At 37.3% G+C, this 19,666-nt stretch overlaps 1 protein-coding gene across 5 annotated transcripts; it reads left to right on the top strand.

The window, feature by feature from the left end:
- The first annotated feature begins 3,905 nt into the window (after window positions 1-3,905).
- Window positions 3,906-13,678, top strand: ARF8 (auxin response factor 8). 5 transcript variants are annotated; one of them, XM_086669045.1, is made up of 16 exons: window positions 3,906-4,188; window positions 4,480-4,671; window positions 4,895-5,010; window positions 5,102-5,200; window positions 5,325-5,381; window positions 5,476-5,631; window positions 5,720-5,804; window positions 7,743-7,833; window positions 7,936-8,100; window positions 8,275-8,397; window positions 8,561-8,636; window positions 9,809-9,956; window positions 10,662-11,653; window positions 11,738-11,931; window positions 12,727-12,918; window positions 13,343-13,678. In XM_086669045.1, the coding sequence occupies exons 2-15, from the start codon at window positions 4,626-4,628 to the stop codon at window positions 12,902-12,904; spliced, it is 2,526 nt and encodes an 841-aa protein (XP_086525171.1). In that variant the 5' UTR covers window positions 3,906-4,188; window positions 4,480-4,625; the 3' UTR covers window positions 12,905-12,918; window positions 13,343-13,678. The 5 variants fall into 5 exon arrangements, with proteins under 5 accessions (XP_086525171.1, XP_086525175.1, XP_086525172.1 ...); XM_086669046.1 differs by having other exon boundaries at window positions 3,940-4,188; window positions 4,486-4,671; XM_086669047.1 differs by lacking the exon at window positions 3,906-4,188 and adding an exon at window positions 4,191-4,360.
- The last annotated feature ends 5,988 nt before the right edge of the window (window positions 13,679-19,666 follow it).

The raw sequence follows: 19,666 nt of genomic DNA on the forward strand, positions 1-19,666 counted from the left end.
GGAACTACCATTCCCTCAGATACTACCATAATCGATGACTCGTCTCCAAGTGAGACTAATACCTCCGCTTTGGCAACTTCTTATGCTTACCACATTCATCCATCAGAAAACCTACTTCGGTTCTCTACTTTCTTACTCTCTTCGGAAATGACTATGCGCAATGGGCTTATAGCTTGACCATAGTCCTCGTTGCAAAAAAGAAAAACAAGGTTTTATCTCTTCCAAAATCCACGATCCCACTTCAGATGCTTTTTGGACCCGTTGTGATGTTATGATTTCTATTTGGATATCGAACTCTGTTTGTCCCAAAATTAAGTAAACTTGTATGCGATGTCCTTCCCCCCTCTTGATTTGGAACTTTTGAAGGATCACTTGAAAGAGATGTCCTTCGACTAAAGTGGCAATGCGAGCAATTTGTCGGATAAAACAATTGGTGAAGAAGGTCATCAAAGTCCGGACGATTTAAGGATCGTAATGTTTAGCTAGAAACCAACTACGATCATCGAATCACTAGGTGATTCGCGGCTAACTTCGTCTGGATCCTACATCGGGTTACAACAAAGAGTGTCGATTTAATCGGAAGATATTACTGGAGGGATGAGACATAAAAGTATGGTTTAGATCCATAAATATGTCCAAAGGGCCATAGACAAAGATAACAAAAGCCTGAAACAAAAGGATAATGGATCAGTCAAAATGCCCGACCAAAGAAGGTTCGTCCAAGGCATGACCGACCGTGCTATAGGGGTCGCCCAGGCCCTGCCAATAAGGGGCAGATCTGGTCGGACACAATATTAGGGTTTCCCATATGATTTACTCATCTGGGAATCCTAATCTGAATGGGATTCAGATATCTGTTTGTGTGGCTATTAAGGAATTCTTGTCTGAATGAGATTCTGACTCCTGTGATTCTATTTAAGGGCCTTTTTAGAACGTAAACAGGTGTGGAAAATTCTCAGAGATATTTCTGTCTTTACAACATCAAGTAAAGAGAGAAAGAGAGAATAGTTCCCAGCTATCTAGCTAGTCTAATGAAGAAGGAGTCCTTTGTCTAATTGCCAAGAAGTTCTAGCTAACTTAAAAGGCGGGAGATCAAATCGATTGTTTGGGTGGCACAAGTAGATGAGTTACATATGGAGCTCTTGGTCTTCGAGAAAGCAATCAATATAGTCAGTGGGAATTATTGATTCAGGTAAATCTCTAAACCCCTTAAATTAGATGTCTGAGATTACGCTTAGAACACTAGGAGACACCATAACCCAACATCACTATACTAAGTCAAACACCCCTTACATGCTTCATAATCGCAAGAATATTTCTATGCTTTAACTAGATAGTTTGACTGTCACTTGATGTTTCTCCACAATGAAGTCCCTCTCGGATGAACTTAACACTATTATGCCTCCACACCCATATGTTTGCGATGTTGGAAGAGCAACTTTGGAATGTGCTAAAATTATTTAAATTATGAAATTTCTTCAAGGTCTTCAGGATCGTTTTGTCGATGTTTAAAGTAGTATTCAACTTATTGACTTTATTCCCCAATTTGGGAAGTTTATAATCTCATTAAACAAGAGGAGAAACAACAATATATCTTTGTTGGGTTCCCTTTGGTTATTCTGCCTCTGCTACAAAAGTAACAACTTCTCAGTCATAGTCTTCTTCTTGTTCGCCCCAAACAAAAATCTTGTCCATTCGGACGACTCTTACCAGAAGCATGGGCACACCATTGGCGAGTGCAACTATGACACGTGTTGTACTCAAGTGCAACCTTGTCCATTCTGAATTTTAATCAAGGGGTGATCGTGTAGTGTGGTTTCTTATGAATAAATCTGATCATGAGCTTATCTTTTTATGGAAATCTTTTATGAACTTTTAATTTGTTGTTATTTTGCGAAATGGTAGTACATAAGTACCACTTTTTGCGAAAGGGGCATGACTATTTATTATTTTGCGAGTGGGTCATGGACTAGTATTAACCTTTGAATAAATGTTAGATTTAACTTAACGTTACATGAACAGTTAACATAGTTATGTAGATGTAAAGGCGTTACTCAAAGTGAATCCGATAGACAATATTCCTCCACATGGATAGTTAATATTGATCAACCTTATGCCCTCACTTTTGTTTTACACGAAGAGAGCCTCTTCAATTCATTTTTTTCTTACACCTTTGATTTTCTCCGAAAATTGAAAGAGGTGTTGCTAATTGATTTTTACAAAGAAATGTCATAATTTTTCACTTTTGTGAATTTAGTGTCAAAATCCAATGAAGTTTACTTAAATGTAACAGTATATTTTTAAGTAATGGAGTTAGAATGAACGGTGGTAAAATTTAACTAGTTAATACTAGTTTACGACCTCTTCGCAAAATAATAAAAGTCATGTCCTTATGTACGACCCTTTCACAAAATAACCCAAATTTTTATCGAATGACTTGCAGTGTTGTATGTGTTCGAATGGTATTGTTCACAAACGTAGTTGTGTTTTCACTCATGAACAAAATGGGGTTGTTGAACACAAACATCGTCACTTGCTCTATGTGGCAAAGGTTTATGTTTTCAAGCCAACTCCTCTCCTTGTGGGGTGAATGTCTAGAAAATACTACTTTTCTCATAAACAAAATGTCTTCTCCGATCTTTTATAACAACTATCCTCACGAGATTTTGTATAATTTCACAAACAGACTAAACTTGGCACTTTTTTGTTTGGTTGTATGTTTCGCCCATAACGTTAATCACTCTAAAAACACTCAAATAAATCCAAAAATGAAGGTAAAGGCTTTTCGATGATTTAACCACTTTGAGAACTTTTCAAACACTATATTAAAAGATAAATCATCAAAATGTTAGGACTTTTAAAACCGATCTTTAGTATGAAATTATGATCCTTTGAAAATTTTCTTTGCTCTCTTTCTTTAATGAACGAAGTAGAGATGATACCCTTCAAACAACATAAAAAAATCTAAGGATTTTGATGAAAATTTTAGAAGAAAAGTCGTAATCTACATAAAAGAAGAAGAAGAAAGAAAAGAAAATTTAATGAGTGTTCGGAACACATACAGACAAAAGGGTGAAAATGTGGTGTGTCTATATAACGATGGACCTACAATAAGAAAAAGTTGGGCTAATTTAGAAGCACCCAATTGGAATTAACCCTTAAAACACGACACGATATACAAAAGTCAGTAATTACCGAATTAGTTCCATCTTGGCCCTCAATTTTTGACCAACTAGTCGTTTTGACACTTAATTGTGTTTGCCAATTTATGCTGACCTCCAATTGTGTTCGACAGTTCATTTTGATCTCTAATTGTTGTCAGACTTACCTATTGTGGTCCGTTTAAGGTTAATTTCGAATTTAAATCAAGACGGTGGTGGGTGTGAAAGAACAAATTGATTTGTTTATCTAAGAACAAATTAAGTGCGGTTTGCTCTCTTAAGAAGGAATCTAAGTTCATTTTTTTTCTAGAAATTCTTTCAGATTTTTTATTTTGTTTTATTTTAAGGTTTATTTGGAAGAAGAATTAGGTGCTTAGATGACAAAGAAGAGAATATGGTAGAGAGGAAAGAGAGATAAAAGGAAAAAAGAAATTCCGTACCATAACAAAAAAAAACCAAAAATAATTTACAAAAATACCAAAACGAATTGTTGAACATAATTTGGGGTCAAAACGAACTGTCCAACACAATTTAGAACCTAAATGAGTAGTTCGTCACAAATTAGGGGTGAAAACATAATTAACCCATGTTTAAAATATTTTATTGCCATCTCCCTACCCCCATTCCGTACTCTGACAATGACCACTAATGGATGCAGGGCACATGCTTCACGTCTTGTCAGTCAGAGCATCTGATAATTTCAACGGTCTATATTAATCAAGTACGAAATTATCAACGGTCATTAATCGATTTTTCCCTAAAACCAGCAAAATTTTAATTTTTCTTCATTTCTGTAATAAAAAGCAAACCTCTCTCTCTCTCTCTAAAATCTCTCACTACTATTACTACTACTTACTACAGTTGGAGTCTTTTTCTTCTTTCCTCCCTCACTCAGGTTTTTTGAGATAAAAAAAAAAAGAAAGCTCTTCTTTCATGGCTGCTGCTGCTTCGATCTCGAATACCGAGATTTTAACAGAGCTTGGTTGATTGATGTTCTTTTCAAGCTTTTATTACTCTTTTCGATTTGGTAAAGAAAAACTCGATTTCTGAAACCTAACTTACTTAATTTGTCATTATTTATTGTTTTCATTCTTTTTCGTTGCTTTACTTTTCTCAGTTTTTCTTCTTCTTCTTCTTCTTTTTCTTCTTCTCAGACATATAGATTCATTAGCTCAAAGATTTTAGAGAGAGAAAACAGAGTGAGAAGATTAGAGTGTTCTTTCTTTCTTTCTTTCTTGTTTGAAAATTGTTGATTAGATTTTGTTAGTGTATTGAAAATGTGGAGGATTATTGATTTTGTTGTTTAATTTTACTTCAGGAACAGAGGAGAAGAAGATTAGGTTGTTTGAAGCTTATAATTCAGTAATAAAGATCTTTTTAGATAGTGGAGAAGATTATTGTTGTTATAAAGTGAATGTCTACTTCAACTGAGCTTTTCTTATCCAAAAATCTAGGGTTTTGAAAATGAATGTTTCATCATCTTCAGGTTTGGGACCTCATAGTCAAGAAGGTATATCTGTCTTCTTCTTCTTTTTCTTTAAGACTTAAATTTGGTAGGTTGTAATCTTTGAAGGAGGAGGATGTCCTCTTTGAGACGGGTATCGTTGGATTGGTTTATCAATTATAGTGATGTGTGTCTCGAGGACCATCTGAAGGTCTTAATTTATTTGAATTTTAGTAGTTCTTAAAGAAGGATCAGAATAGATGATGATTGTCTGTAATTTTCCTGTTAGTTGGGGAGAAGAGATGTTTGAATTCGGAGCTTTGGCATGCATGTGCTGGTCCTCTTGTGTCCCTACCCTCTGTCGGTAGCCGTGTTGTTTACTTCCCTCAGGGCCATAGTGAACAGGTTTCTCTATCTCTCTCTCTCTTGGTTTCTCTTCTTAATTTTCTCTATTTGCAATGTTGGGAATTTTAGGTTTTGAATTACACTATTACAGGTTGTTGCTTCGACGAACAAAGAAGTTGATGGACATATACCCAATTACCCAAGTCTTTCTCCACAACTAATCTGCCAACTTCACAATGTTACTATGCATGTTAGTTTGATTTTCAGTTTTTCTTTTATCTGTTTTGTGATGCATTTCTTAATTTTTGGTAAGATTTTGTTCACCCGAAATGTCGAAAACTTAATAGGAACAATGGGTTGGTTTGAAATTGCAGGCAGATGTCGAAACAGACGAAGTCTATGCTCAAATGACTTTGCAGCCATTGACTCAGGTGATCTCTAATCAATTTGAGGAGCTAATCTGTTGTATTTAGTGTAATTATTGTCAATAAGGTTCTAAAGAGATATTATCTTGGGTTTGTGCAGCAAGAACAAAAGGATACTTTTCTCCATGCCGAGCTGGGTCTACCAAGCAAGCAGCCCACAAATTATTTCTGCAAGACCTTAACTGCTAGTGACACTAGTACTCATGGAGGGTTCTCTGTTCCTCGACGTGCTGCTGAGAAAGTGTTTCCTCCGCTGGTATGCTGCTTACGCTTAGGTTATGTTATGTTGGTTGCTGCCTAATTGTTTTTTGACTTTTTTTTTGTTTTCATTATTTTTGTTACAGGATTTTTCTCAGCAGCCACCAGCACAGGAGCTTATTGCACGGGATCTTCATGATGTTGAGTGGAAGTTCAGGCACATTTTCAGAGGTAGGCTTCATTTTCAGGAATTAAATTTCTTAATCCTTTTTGTTAGTTTGGCAAATATGTTCTCAAAGTTATATAAGCTCATGTGATAAGACTGAAAATGAGGGACTCTTGCTTGCATTACCTAAACATCTATATCTTCACTTTACCTCCTAGTGTCTGTTTTCAGTTCCGTATTACCTAAACATCTAGAGACCGTAATCCGTCTTTGAGAATCTTGAAACATTGCACATTCATAGTTTTAGTTTTTGGAGGACCAAAATTTTCGTTCTTTATATTAATCTTTCAGGCTCAATTTTTGTCACTCAGGATTCTTAACTAGTAAACATGCAGGCTTTAAGTTCAAAACCATCTGGTTACGAGTCGATTGATCCTATAGTCTTATATACTTCATCAACAGGCTAATCTTGGTTCACGTGGAGCAAATTAATCACTACTCTGTTGGCTCTCTTTAGCCGTCTCACTTTAGCTCTAGAACGGTACCTTATTTTAACCGTGACTGCTATGTGCACAAAAGATTTTGCTTTAATTTGTGACTTGATGACTCACATTCAATAAAAGACAAAGGATTCAAAGTTTGACTACGATCTGGACCATTCTTTACCTGAGTGAGTCACCATGTCACAAATTAAGTCAAGATTTTTTTTACACTTAAGATTACCCTATTTTCACTATCGAAACATAGGATGTTATAAGCTGTCTTCTTATGATGCAACCAGTGCTAAACGATAGAAGAGCGGATATTTCAGTCTATTGGTTGCAGAAATAAGAGTTGATGGGCACTTTCGTTTATTGAGCAAAACTTATTCCATACGTGGTCTTATATTATGTGAAAAATGTAATCATTGTGAAAAATTGCTTCAAGAAGAAAGTTACCTCTGTTTTGTAAACATAAAGGTTGCTGCAGTACATATTAGTAGTATACTGGTGCTATCTTATAGTCCAGTGTCTTATAAGAGGGCCAACAACTACTCTTGGGTTTATATGTTATGGTCAGGCTAATAAGTGTCTGGCTGTATCTAAAGGTAAAAACAAGTGTTTCATTTTTCAGTTATCTGAGTTAGGCTAGTATTTGTTTAAAACAGTTGGGAAAGCAACAGGGTACTGGGTTTCTAAATCAGCTAGATTGAACTTAACGTTGCGGTTGACTTTGTCGTGCAGAAGTGGTTCCAATGTTCCACTTACTGATGTAGGACATGAAACGGGAAAGGGGATTGTTTGAAGACAAAACATATTTATAAAATAGGATAGATAAATAGTAGTATCACGCTAGTAGAACCATGAATCACTCCTAGATCCCTTACATATAACACCTATGGGTAGGTTTGCATGTCACAAACTAGAAAAAATGAATACTTCTTGAGTTTCCTTTGTGTCAGAATAAAACATAAGTACATCCAATTGCAGTTACTTCTAGACTTAGGGAATGACTAAACTCTTACGACTCTAAATGACATTAAATATCTTTGATACACTTGAACACCGTAATTAATGTTTAGAAACTTGAAAGAATTCCGCGAAGACCACATGGATTAGGCCAACGTTAGTCAAGGCCCCAATTGGACCCTTCATCTAAGACATGCCAAATCAGAATTTGACCCTTATAATCCTTGTTTTCACATCTTCCATACGCCTTTAACAGCTGCTGCTGCTGCCATCCATCTCTATCACTTAATAGTGAAATTTGCATGGACCATGGGAAGATCACTAATAGTGACACAGCTCTTTGATAACCTATGCTTTGCAGTGCGTTTTTGACAACGTAGACCCGTAAGTGCTTTTAGGCATGTTGAAGTCGCACATCCCTTCAGACAATATATCTAGTGGCGGAATGAGTTTGACTTCCCGAGCCCCTAGAATTAGATTATGAAATATTTATATTCAGAATATAAATCACATTTTCATTGGATTGACAATTTTTTTTCTTCATTTATATTGCAGGACAGCCGAAAAGGCATCTTCTTACCACAGGTTGGAGTGTCTTCGTCAGTGCGAAGAGACTTGTTGCTGGAGATTCTATTCTTTTTATTTGGTATTCACCTTCTTTTACTCTTTTTGAATGGTATGAAATGTTAGTGAGTCGCAAAACTAAGAATCGTTGTTGGTCATTATTGTGTTGCACTATTGGTCGTAGGAATGAAAGGAATCAACTACTACTGGGAATTCGTCGTGCTAATCGACCACAAAACGTGATGCCTTCCTCCGTTTTATCAAGTGATAGCATGCATATTGGACTTCTTGCTGCTGCAGCACATGCTGCCGCTACTAACAGCCGCTTTACGATCTTCTACAATCCAAGGTAGCAAGCAGTTTCAACTCTCTTCCGCTTTCCTTTATTATCTTCTTCTACTTTTTTTTTTTAAATGAAAGAAGTGATATCTTCACTATGCTTTACATGACATCCCAACTAGGTTGGCACCTCATGAAGCATCTATTATCTTCTTCTACTAATTCGTGCATATATTTATTACAGAGCTAGTCCATCAGAGTTTGTCATACCCCTTTCCAAGTACGCTAAAGCAGTGTTTCATACTCGTGTATCCGTTGGAATGCGATTTCGCATGCTCTTTGAAACAGAAGAATCAAGCGTCCGTAGGTATTCTATTCCATACTTATAATTTCCTGTAATGGGAATCAGGGTTGATTTTTAAAATATCTCCGTAACCAAAGATTTGGAGTGCATTATTTCCGAAAGTTTTCATCCATCGTATGTTTGTTTAAAAATCCAAATTTAAATTTTGAAAGGCTTGTGAAATCAGATATATGGGTACCATAACTGGCATAAATGATATGGATCCTGTTCGTTGGCCAAATTCTCACTGGCGGTCTGTTAAGGTACGTTAGCTGGTTGTATTTTCTTTTAACTTTGGACTGCAGTACTGCACTACCATGATATGTAATTTTATAGAAGATATTTGCTGTGTAATCTGGATGAAGAACCTAATTCGGCCGATCTTTTGTAAAAATTCTATTTCATTTCTCAGTTGGACTCTGAACTTGTAACCTTTTTAAAAGAAAATTATATGGATATGCTGATTTGACACTTACAGGCAACTCACCCAACTCCTTTTAGCTACTATGACTGAACTTTAAAAGTTCCTTTTCTTGTTTTTCTTCCCGAGAAAATCATTTGTCCTTATGTCTCAAGCTCTATAACGTTCAAAGAGCTCAAAGTGTGCATAAAATTCTAATTATTCAATTAAGATGTAAATGCTGATTTTTGCTTTTCACTGTGTCTCTAAAGCATTTAAGTTCTTAATTAACCTTTCCGCCACTTGCTATAAAGTAATGTTCTACTTCTACTAGCTCATTTTCTTGTACCTGAAGGTGTATCTTCTGAGAATGTGTTTGCAAACTACATGCGTGTGCCCCTTGTATATTGAGAAAAGAATATAAGAATCTCATCCTCTTAAATATTTAAACCTTCACAACCCTTGTCTCTTAGTCTTTTAAGCCTCACGGATATGGTACCATCTGTTTGTCGTTGTTTTTCCCTGAAAAACCATTTCATAGGTGTTATATATCATATATAGTATGTAATTTAGGTAGAGCTCGTGTTTTTGGGTGATGTGTTTACTATTTATTATGGGCTTTTCATTCTTTCTGTGGACCAAGTCTTCATGGTTACATAGGAAAGCCCACTTCATGTCTGAAATTTGGAGCAACTCAAACAGCTTAATATTACAGGTTGTTGAATTCTAAAATTGATAACATGAAAGATAAGAAAAGAACATAAAGGAAATTTGCCCTATTCTCTTTGGCAGTACTCCCGATTGTTCCGTGCATCTATTGTGAATTCTTATGTAACATGGATGAAAATATTTTTTGCCGTTTTGGACGGATACTGATATTCAAAATTCAAGCACTTGAAAATTCTCTTCAATGAGTTTATGCAAGGTTTCGGACTTACATCTTCTGCTTACTTTGACACCTAGCACTGGTGTCAGATACTGATACTCACACCAGCATCTATGTTACATAACTGAATCCTAATCAATTATGGTCAGGTTGGTTGGGACGAGTCTACAGCAGGAGAGAGACAACCAAGAGTGTCATTATGGGAAATTGAGCCTCTGACAACATTTCCCATGTACCCGTCATTGTTTCCCCTAAGGCTGAAGCGACCTTGGCATCCTGGGGTATCTTCTCTGCATGGTATGTTATCTGGTCTTGCTTTCATGATAAAAAGCTTTTTTTGTTAGGCCTCCTTCCAGAATAATATAATGAGTACGATGGTTTCCTATAGATATGACCATAGAAATGTATGCATTTATAATCATCTAAATTACTTAGTTCCTGGAGTTTCTGGAGTTTTCGAACAAAGGTTGGTGGGAGTCGATATATTCCAAACGTTAGAAATGCCTAGTACTCATTTTCTGGAAGTCTTAGGTACCTCTACGTTTGGTCCGTCGGATGACGAAAGTACAAACCATGGACACCAGGTGATTTTCTTTTGAAGGCACAACATAAATTAATGGCACATGTTTGCCACCGTTTTCCTACAGATACTTCGTCTTGGTTCACTTGTTTGTCTTTGACCTGTTTATCTATCTGGTGTTTTGCTATAATCTGGTTAACTACTACATGAAGTAGGGCAGTTGTGGTTAGAGGGAGTAGGAGAACTCTGTACATCACCCGTAGAGCTTTCAGGAATGGTGGTCTGAACTCTATAGAATTAATTTGCCCCTAAAGTATTGAAACTTCCAAGAATAAACCTTTATATGTAGCATCTTATGGTTAATTGGGTTGGCCATGTTTCTCATTGCTTGCCATGGACTCTTCCTGACAAGATAGTTATTTCCATTTGATCTGGCCCTCAGTTTTTTTATCGTCCATAAAGTCTTTTGATCTTTATCCCAGATAACAAAGATGATCCAACAAATAGTCTCATGTGGTTGAGAGGGGAGACTGCAGATCGAGGCCTCCAGTCCCTGGACTTTCAGACACTTGGTATGAACCCCTGGATGCAGCAGAGATTTGATCCATCACTACTGGCAAATGAGCATGATCAGCGATATCAAGCAATTACAGCTGCTGCTTTTCAGGATATCAGAAACGGAGATCAGCTGAAGCAACAATATATGCAATTTCAGCATCCTCTGCAATATCTTCAACAATCCTCCAACCAGAATCATCTCCTGCACGAGCGGCAGATAATTCAACAATCACTTTCTCAGCAGATTCTCCATGGCCAGGCACAAATTGTGCAAGAAAACCAGCCTGCTCATCTTCTGCAACCACCATTTGATGGCCATCGAAATCAACAAGCACAGCACCAACAAACTTTTCAACAAGGATTTCAGATGCCAAATAATTTCCAGCAACCTGAATCACCTTTATCCACTCCTTTTATTCAAAAACCAGATCTTAGAGATCCAAATGCTAACAATTCCGCACCTCTCAGTCCCTCAAAAATACAGAATATGCTTGGTACACTTTCTCCTGAAGGGAGTAGCAATCTTGTAAACTTTTCAAGGATCAGTCAATCGATGTTGAATGAGCAGCAACACCAGCAAACCTGGGTACCAAAGTTTTCTTATTCTGAGGTCAACAATTATGGCAACTCGGTATCTCTCCCGCCTTTCCCTGGGAAAGATGGTATTGTGGAGCCAGACAACTGCAGTGGGGATGCTCAGACACATCAACTTTTTGGTGTTAACATCGACTCTTCCCCACTTTTAAATCCTGGTGCTGTACCCACTCTAGGTAGCTCGTCAGTTGATGCTGAAGCTTCTTCAATGCAATTTGATGCTTCTGCATATTCGAGGTCTCTTTATGGTTGCATGGATGACTCTTTTGATATTGTGCAAAGTGCAGCTCAAGTTGATCCACCAACCAAAACATTTGTTAAGGTGTGAGTAAAGCAGTAAAGTTCATTAATCAGAATCATCAAATCTATCTTGGAAAGCTTCAATGCTATTTACAACTTTGTGCAGGTTTACAAATCGGGATCAACGGTTGGGAGGTCATTGGACATTGGCCGGTTTAGCAGCTATCATGAGCTGAGGGAGGAACTGGGTCAGATGTTTGGAGTTGAGGGTCAGTTGGAGAACCCTCTAAGATCAGGCTGGCAGCTTGTATTCGTCGACAGGGAGAACGATGTGCTTCTCCTTGGGGACGATCCGTGGGAGTAAGTTGTTCTTTTGTCAAGTTGTTTCTTTTTGAACGTAACGTATCTCTCGTCTTCCTGGGTGCCAGACACCTTTGGCTTTCTATTGAACTACCAGATCCAGAAACTTCTAAAGAAGTCGATTCTAGGGTATCGATTTCTGGTTAAAGTATATAAATTACATCTCCTTAGTTTTTGTTTTGTCAACAAAAATCTATATAACAAAACACAAGACACCAGGAAATGAATGATAGAGAGAATCATTACGCACACAACAAACGAGATTACGTCGTTCAGTTGTAGAACCTACTCTAGGACGCACAAGGAGAAGATTTCACTATGTATGAAGAACAAATTACAGAGATTTTTCAAGAGCGGCTTTTCAGAAACCCTAATTCTCTGCGTCCTCTCTCTCTCTCCCTCCCTCTCTCCGCAGAATAGCAAAACTAAATCGTACCCCCATAATTTGATAGCCACCATTATAACACTACCTACAGGACGTAAATGATTTTGAGATCAACCCGTATTCAGTACTTCTTTTGACATGAGAGAACTATTTTCAGTTATTGTATCTCTGATTTGAGAACTATTGTCGGATGACTTAGAAATATCTACCCATCTAGAAAATTAGATGATCTCATTTCAAATTTCATGGCCTTTTGATATCCTATCTGGATAATAATCTATGACTGACAAGCTTGGGTGGGGAGAGGTTCCCAGCCAACTGATATATGGCTCTGTCAATGGAAGTTTGTATTTTGAAGTAGTCTACGTGTTTGTTTCCTGTTAATGTTAATGCAAGTGGTCCTCTTGCAGGGCATTTGTGAATAATGTCTGGTATATAAAGATACTTTCTCCAGAAGATGTGCTGAAACTAGGGAAACAAGGGATTGAATCGTTAAGCTCCAATGGAGGTCAAAAGATGAATGGTACTAACAGCGATTCTCGAAACCTTGTCAGTAGTGTATCCTCTGTTGGCTCCCTTGAATATTGACAAGGATATAAATGGTATGTTGTTCATTTCCTTTTCACTTACAACCTCGTGTGTCTCTGACTTATTTATACTTATACTATCTTGTTCTAGTCACGTCCTGTGTGTGAAAATTTTCGTTTCATATGATGCTATCAGAACAGATATAATAACCTGAATATGGACTACCTTCTTTCTCATAAAGTCTAACATGCTCATTGCCTTGCGTGTTTGAAATCTGGCTTATTAAATAGAAGAGTAGTACTACGGAACCAAAAAAACTATGCAGACTCTGGACGAAAATCCTATGTGCTTGCCGTGATTCATGGTTCAGAATCATCGGAAGCACAAATCACATCAAACCACATAAGATTTCGGCCCAGAATCTGCCTAATTTTCTTCTTCCCTAGCATTTTTCTAAATAGAAATTAAGATTATAAGAGGTAAGATTTGTTCATGCAGGTGTTACTGCAGCGATTTGAAGATCCAGGGGAGGGAGTCGATCAACCTAAGGTCAGCTTATATTAGTTACCTGCTGCTTATAGCGTAAAATTTCGAATTCCGGACAATGAGTAGGACAAAAAAAATAGTATTTGTGTAATATAAATGCATATACAAAATTCAGACTTGGTGCATGTTTTAAACCATTTCTAGGATATTTTTTTTGGACTGTTCCAACCTTCTTTCTCTCAGTCTGTTTATGCTTTTTATTATGTAAGAGCCGAAGTGTACTGCTTGGTAGATGCTTGATAAGAACAACTTCGTTTGGACCTCTATAACTACGGATTGTTATATTCATTTTTTAAGTTTTACAAGTTTTTACAGCTTTTTTATCGGTGTTCTAAGATTACAAGATGGGCCAATCACGAGTTCACGACATCCGTGAAAGATACCGTTTCTTTGATGTAAAACCACATGACTTCAATGTAAACCCCATGATATATAATTTTAACACTCGTAACACTAATGCTATTGAATATGATCTCATTTGTCATTTGACAATAGACCTCGGCAGTAGACGTGAGAATTGGTATTGGTAAGTATATACGTAAGAAATGCCATGAATTGTGCTAGATGTAGTACTCATGTTGAAACCATTGAGCATGCCCTTTTCCATTGTGATTTTGCTAGAAATGTATGGTTTATTTATTTTTAATATCAATACTAGTTCGATTGCCTCCTTCAACTTCTAAGGACCAAGATCTAATTACGCTTTGGTATATATGGAAAGCCAGATGTAATCATTGTTTCTAGAGAATTGATATATAAGTCGGACAAATTATCAACTTTTCTTATTGGGGAAAAGGATATTGGCGACATACCATCAATGATTCATTTATATAATTATACTAGGGTACATCTCGTGCCCTAGGGCACGGACACTTGTATCAATCAAATGTTACAAAATTTATGTTATATTTTATTGAGTGGGAGAGATTTTTATTAGGTATTATTTTTTTGAATTATTCTTTTGTTTATTCTCTCTTAAATTAGTTATTATTTTATTTCTAAGAAGGAAACGATTATTGTTTGAGTTAATTCCTATATGGCCCCCTACTTTGTGACCAGCTTCCTTTATGGCCCCTTTTTTTTTTCGTAAATTCAAATATGACCCCCTATTTTCAAGCAAATGTCATCACTACCCTTCTTAATTTTAAATTTAAAACATTTAAAAAACATTATTTCCACCTCACCCCTCTCTCTCTCTCCAACTCATCTCTCTCTACAACTCACCCATCTCTCTCTCCAATTCACCTCTCTATCTTTCCAACTCACCTCTTTCTCTTCCAACTCACCTCTCTCTCTCTTCCAACTCACCTCTCTCTCTCTCTCTCTAAACACTCCGACGAAGGGGGTTTCCCTTCGCCGGAGCCGTGAACAGACCAGATCGGGGAAGATGAAGGTGAGCTGGAGAGAGAGAGAGAGAGGTGAGTTGGAAGAGAGAGAGGTGAGTTGGAAGAGAAAGAGGTGAGTTGGAGAGAGAGAGATGGGTGAGTTGTAGAGAGAGATGAGGTGGAGAGAGAGAGAGGGGTGAGGTGGAAATAATGTTTTTTAAATGTTTTAAATTTAAAATTAAGAAGGGTAGTAATGACATTTACTTGAAAATAGGGGGTTATATTTGAATTTACGAAAAAAAGGGGGCCATAAAGGAAGCTGGTCACAAAGTAGGGGGCCATATAGGAATTAACTCTTATTGTTTTTTTAAATAGGTAACTTTATTTCTACAAAGGACTATATTATAAATTTTGAGAAGGGTTTTTAAACAATATCCTTTATTAAAAAATGATGTTTGTCCCAGTCATCGTTTTCCCTTCTGTTTTATATAATTATATAATTGCATGAGGATATATGTATAGGTTTTATATTCTATGACTGTAACTCACATTATTGCGATTTGGTCATAACGTTAAGGGTCCACAAGGGGAGAAAGCAAAGCAAAATCAATCGGCCAATAACTAAATTGCTGAAGAGTCAAAAAGTAAACTTTCTTATCTTGGAGTGAGATAATTAAAGTAAAATGCATCATCTTCAAGGTAAAACGAAGGAAATGCAGTGGAAATCACAACCAATCTTTAACAACTTCAAGCATCTCTAGAACTGATGTTCATTCTTTTTATTATTAGTATGCTAGTGGCAAATGTAATACTCTAGCTTTATGTGTGAGGAGAAATCAAGGGGAACAATTGTGGAATCGATCCCATCACCCCTATGGCATCTTTTAGTGTAATCTGAAATTCCGAATCGAATGTCTTGAGTCGAATGAAATTTACCTTTTAACCAAGAAAAAAAATGTCAAATTTAAACATTTCATTTTGACTAAAGAAAATCTCTTGATGTGTAATACTTCAGTGTTTTAACAATTTATATACTATTTGCTTAGACCATCTCCAATAATTTTTTTAAAAACAAACTATTCGTACAACCCAATAACAAAAAATTTAAAATAAAATTCCTTTTTCCGTGGGGAAGATTCATGTGCTCGAAAATGTATGAGAATTAAACTTAGTTATACGAGGGTCTGCCATAAAAATATGACGGTAATTTGACCAGTGGATGAGTAGGGTCAAGTAAGAGAGTCGGGTGAGAGAGGTGTCGACCGGTAATCCGTAAAGACGATCCTATGACTACATATGGTTCGATAGATGAACTAGTGATACTTAGATGGGTGGGATGGGTAGTGTCGAGGGTCCGATAATCCGTAGGGACGATCCTACGACTACATATGGTTTGATAGACAAATTGATACTTAATCTAAGTTTGACTCATAAAGTTGATGTTCTTAAGCACAACGTAAACCCGGGAATCATACGTAGTCAAATGAACATTTTGAATGGTTATGGCGAGTGTTCGAAAGCGTTGCTAATCGCCTAACTATGTGAAGCGCGTGACAAGACACATGAAAGTAGATCTAGACTATAAATCAAAATCAATACATCGCCTAATCAATTAATTTGAGGTGCTTGAAAAAACGGAAGAAAAATATACCAACTGATAAATGGAAATAACACAAGCAATCAATTATATATCAAACATTTAAATCGAACACATACAAGTCATGTAATCGATATACATCATCCTTAACCTCAACCACGATTAATTATTCACGGTGTTACAATTGATCAAAGGAAAGAAAGAAGACAAATTATAAAGTTCGAGCATGACCCCTTTCGATTTGATTGCAAAGTTATGGTCAACCGAGAGAAAAGTCGCTAACTGTTCTACCTTTGAAGAAATATCCCGCCCGGGTAGAGATGAAGTGTGACTCCTAGCAAAAATGTGGTTAGCCGAAATCAAAACTCATTTCTTTCAAACCATAAACACCATAAAAGCTTAGATCAAGTTATGTCTCTCCAAGATCATTTGTAGCCCAAAACAACATGGGGGAATTGAAATCAGATCACTGGCTGTGGTCAATGAGGCACTTATAACAAAAATGACTTGGAGACTCATTACAAACAACAAAGCAGTATGGTGCAAGCTTCTGAGAGCAAAATACATAAAAAGTTATGACTTTTGGATTTCACCAAAACCAAGTTCAGCCCCACCTTTCTGGCAGTCAATTTTGAAGACTAGAACTACTATGCAAACAAATGTTCTTTGGATAGTTGCTGATGGTTCATCAATTAAAATGCAAACAGATCTATGGATTCCAAATATAAAAGATCATAAATCAAGAATGACCACTAATTTACCACAAAACATATGCTGGGTAGGGGATTTACTTCTACAACAACAAGAAAGATGGAACATTAACCTTATAACATCATTGTTCCAACCAGAGACGGTAGAAGCTATTCTTCAAATTCAATTAATTGAATGTATAAACCAAGACAGATTAATTTGGAAACCAACAGAGCAAGGCAAATTCAGCACCAAGTCATAGTATACACAAGTGAAGACAATACCTAGCTATCCAAATACAGTTACTACTTTCTCATGGAAAAAGTTTTAGAAAATCAAGCACATGAACCCAAAAATCCAAATCTTTATTTGGAAGCTTATCCAAGATGGTCTACCAGTGTTAAGAAACATAGTAAAAAAAATCGAAGGCATAACTCAATAATGCAAGCTCTGTACTCAAAATGAGTTGGAAACAATACCACACCTATTTGGAGCTTGCTCGAAGCTAAAGGAGCTGATCAACACATCATCAGATCCAATCAAAAATCTTAAAGACTTACCGGATAAAGATGAGTTTTGATGCACCCGAAAAGGTTGCACACCCAAGCGGAGGTATCAAGTAGTAATCCGGCAAAGCCGGGATCGATCCAAGGATAGGAAGGTAGTTTGGATACCGAAAGGGTCTCGTTCAAAGATTTAAGTATCACAAACTAACTTAGACTAAGGCGGAAAAGAACAAAGATAACTGGGGAGTTTTTATATGAATAAGTAATAAGAGATGAAAACAAGTAAAGCTAATGAGATGATTCAATGTAAATAAGCGAGAGAGATTCGAGAGAAGAGTTGGAGGAACAAGAGTCGGGAGACAACAAGTAAAGAGGTGTCGAAGTCCGAGAATCCGATATGGTGGACTTACAACTAGGTATAGTCCGATCAAATGGATTGATGTAAATATAGTCTCGATTCCTAAGGTGGACGTTCATAAGCACTACGTATATCCAGAGATAATACTTAGTCAAACAAACGTCATAAACGATTAAAACCGAATCATCGAAAATGTCGTCTAGTCGCCTAACTATGTGAAGTGCATGACAAGACACATGAAAATTGAATCTAGACTACGATCGATATCGATCACTTTGCCGAATCGATTAACTATGCAAAGTACTTGATAAGACGCATGAAAAACGATTGAAACAAGTAATCAAAATAAGAGAACATCAATTTATTATCAAAACATTAAATCATATTAAACATAATCACGAATTCATCACATTTCATCTTATATAATCGACACACTAAAGTTAGCTAAACATGGTGATTGAATAAGAAATGGAAAGAAAATGATTAGAGAATCCCCCTTTTTCGATGTGGTTCGAGGCTAAGATCGTCGGAAAATATGAGTAGTTAAGGTGCAGCCGATCTCCCCTTAGCAAATTTATAGGTTCCCCATAGCGACCGTCATCATCTTCTCCCTTTAGAACTCAACCTCCATTAAAGCTAACCCTAGCTTTCTCTCTCTAGAAATCTTAGCCCAAAAGCAAAATCAAACACATAGGAAGCAAGCCAATGACATGGGGAACAAAAGCCCTAAGTTTTCTGACCAAGAAGATGGCCGGAAAACCTAGAATAATCCGGCCAAAGAAGCATGTGAAATCCGGGCAAAAGATGAAATCCGGCCAAGTAAGCTTATCCCGTGCTCTTGTGAACGGCCCGAGCCACAGCCGTCCCGTGCAAGATCGTTGTTGTCCCGTGCTCCCGTATCAAGTTGCTGTGCCGGAACAGCAGCTGTCTTCCCGAGCTGCTGTGAGGACAGTAGCTCGGGCTGCTGTCCGGTCTTGCTGCTGCTGTTCGGTGGCCGTCCCTTCTCCATGGCCATCCCGAGAAGCTCCCATGGTCGCATCCCGAGAAGCTCCCATGGTCGCATCCCGAGAAGCTCCCATGGTCGCATCCCGAGAAGCTCCCGTGCTCCATGGCTGTTTGGCCAGCTGCCTCCTTCTTCCTCTCTTGCTCTCTCTATCAAACTATCACTTCAAGAACAAAAAACCCTAGAACCCTTTCTTCCTCTCTTGCTTGGTGAAGAAGATGATGAATAGTGTCCCAACTTGTGTTTACACAACCCTAGACTTAGTCAAACTTGACTAAGTCTTAGGCCATTTTGACTTGGACCAAAAAGGTGCCCATAGAATCTCTATTATTCTCTTCCTTTTTGGGCTCTTGGGTTGGGCTTCTTTCTAAAGCAAGGGAGTGCCTTCATCTTGTCTCTACATTTAGAACCAAGGGGGGTGCCTTCATAGAATCCTTGTTTCAAGACCGAATCTCGGCTTCTTTCATTCACAACTTATCCGTCCGAACTCCGAATCGACTTCCGTTTTCACCGTCGGACTCGTCATTGACTTCACTTGTTGTTTGACTTCTGATTTTGACCAAAATGATCAAAATACCCCTGGTGCTCTTTTCTTCCCTTTTTCCACATAAGATGAAAATGTGATAATTCGCTCTCCTTATTCTGAATTACACACCAAACCCCAAATAAACTACCTAGCAATGAAAACACATAAATAATTAGAAATAAAACTCGAAAAGAACTAACTCATCAAAGTTAAGTGACCTAAATGTGGCATTTTCATGCCACATCAACATCCCCAAACTTAGAATTTGCTA

The sequence above is a fragment of the Eschscholzia californica genome, unplaced genomic scaffold, assembly GCF_041429995.1.
Source record: "Eschscholzia californica isolate CP2 unplaced genomic scaffold, dmEscCali1.0.p SCAF_3, whole genome shotgun sequence".
NCBI classification, from domain to species: domain Eukaryota; kingdom Viridiplantae; phylum Streptophyta; class Magnoliopsida; order Ranunculales; family Papaveraceae; genus Eschscholzia; species Eschscholzia californica.

Bases quoted from the DNA above. Each gene is read 5' to 3' on its own strand.
- ARF8 (XM_086669045.1), top strand. From the start codon at position 4,626: ATGAATGTTTCATCATCTTCAGGTTTGGGACCTCATAGTCAAGAAG. The intron at 5,201-5,324 runs GTTAGTTTGATT...TTGAAATTGCAG, and splicing joins TTCACAATGTTACTATGCAT to GCAGATGTCGAAACAGACGA. The intron at 9,957-10,661 runs GTATGTTATCTG...TCTTTATCCCAG, and splicing joins TGGGGTATCTTCTCTGCATG to ATAACAAAGATGATCCAACA.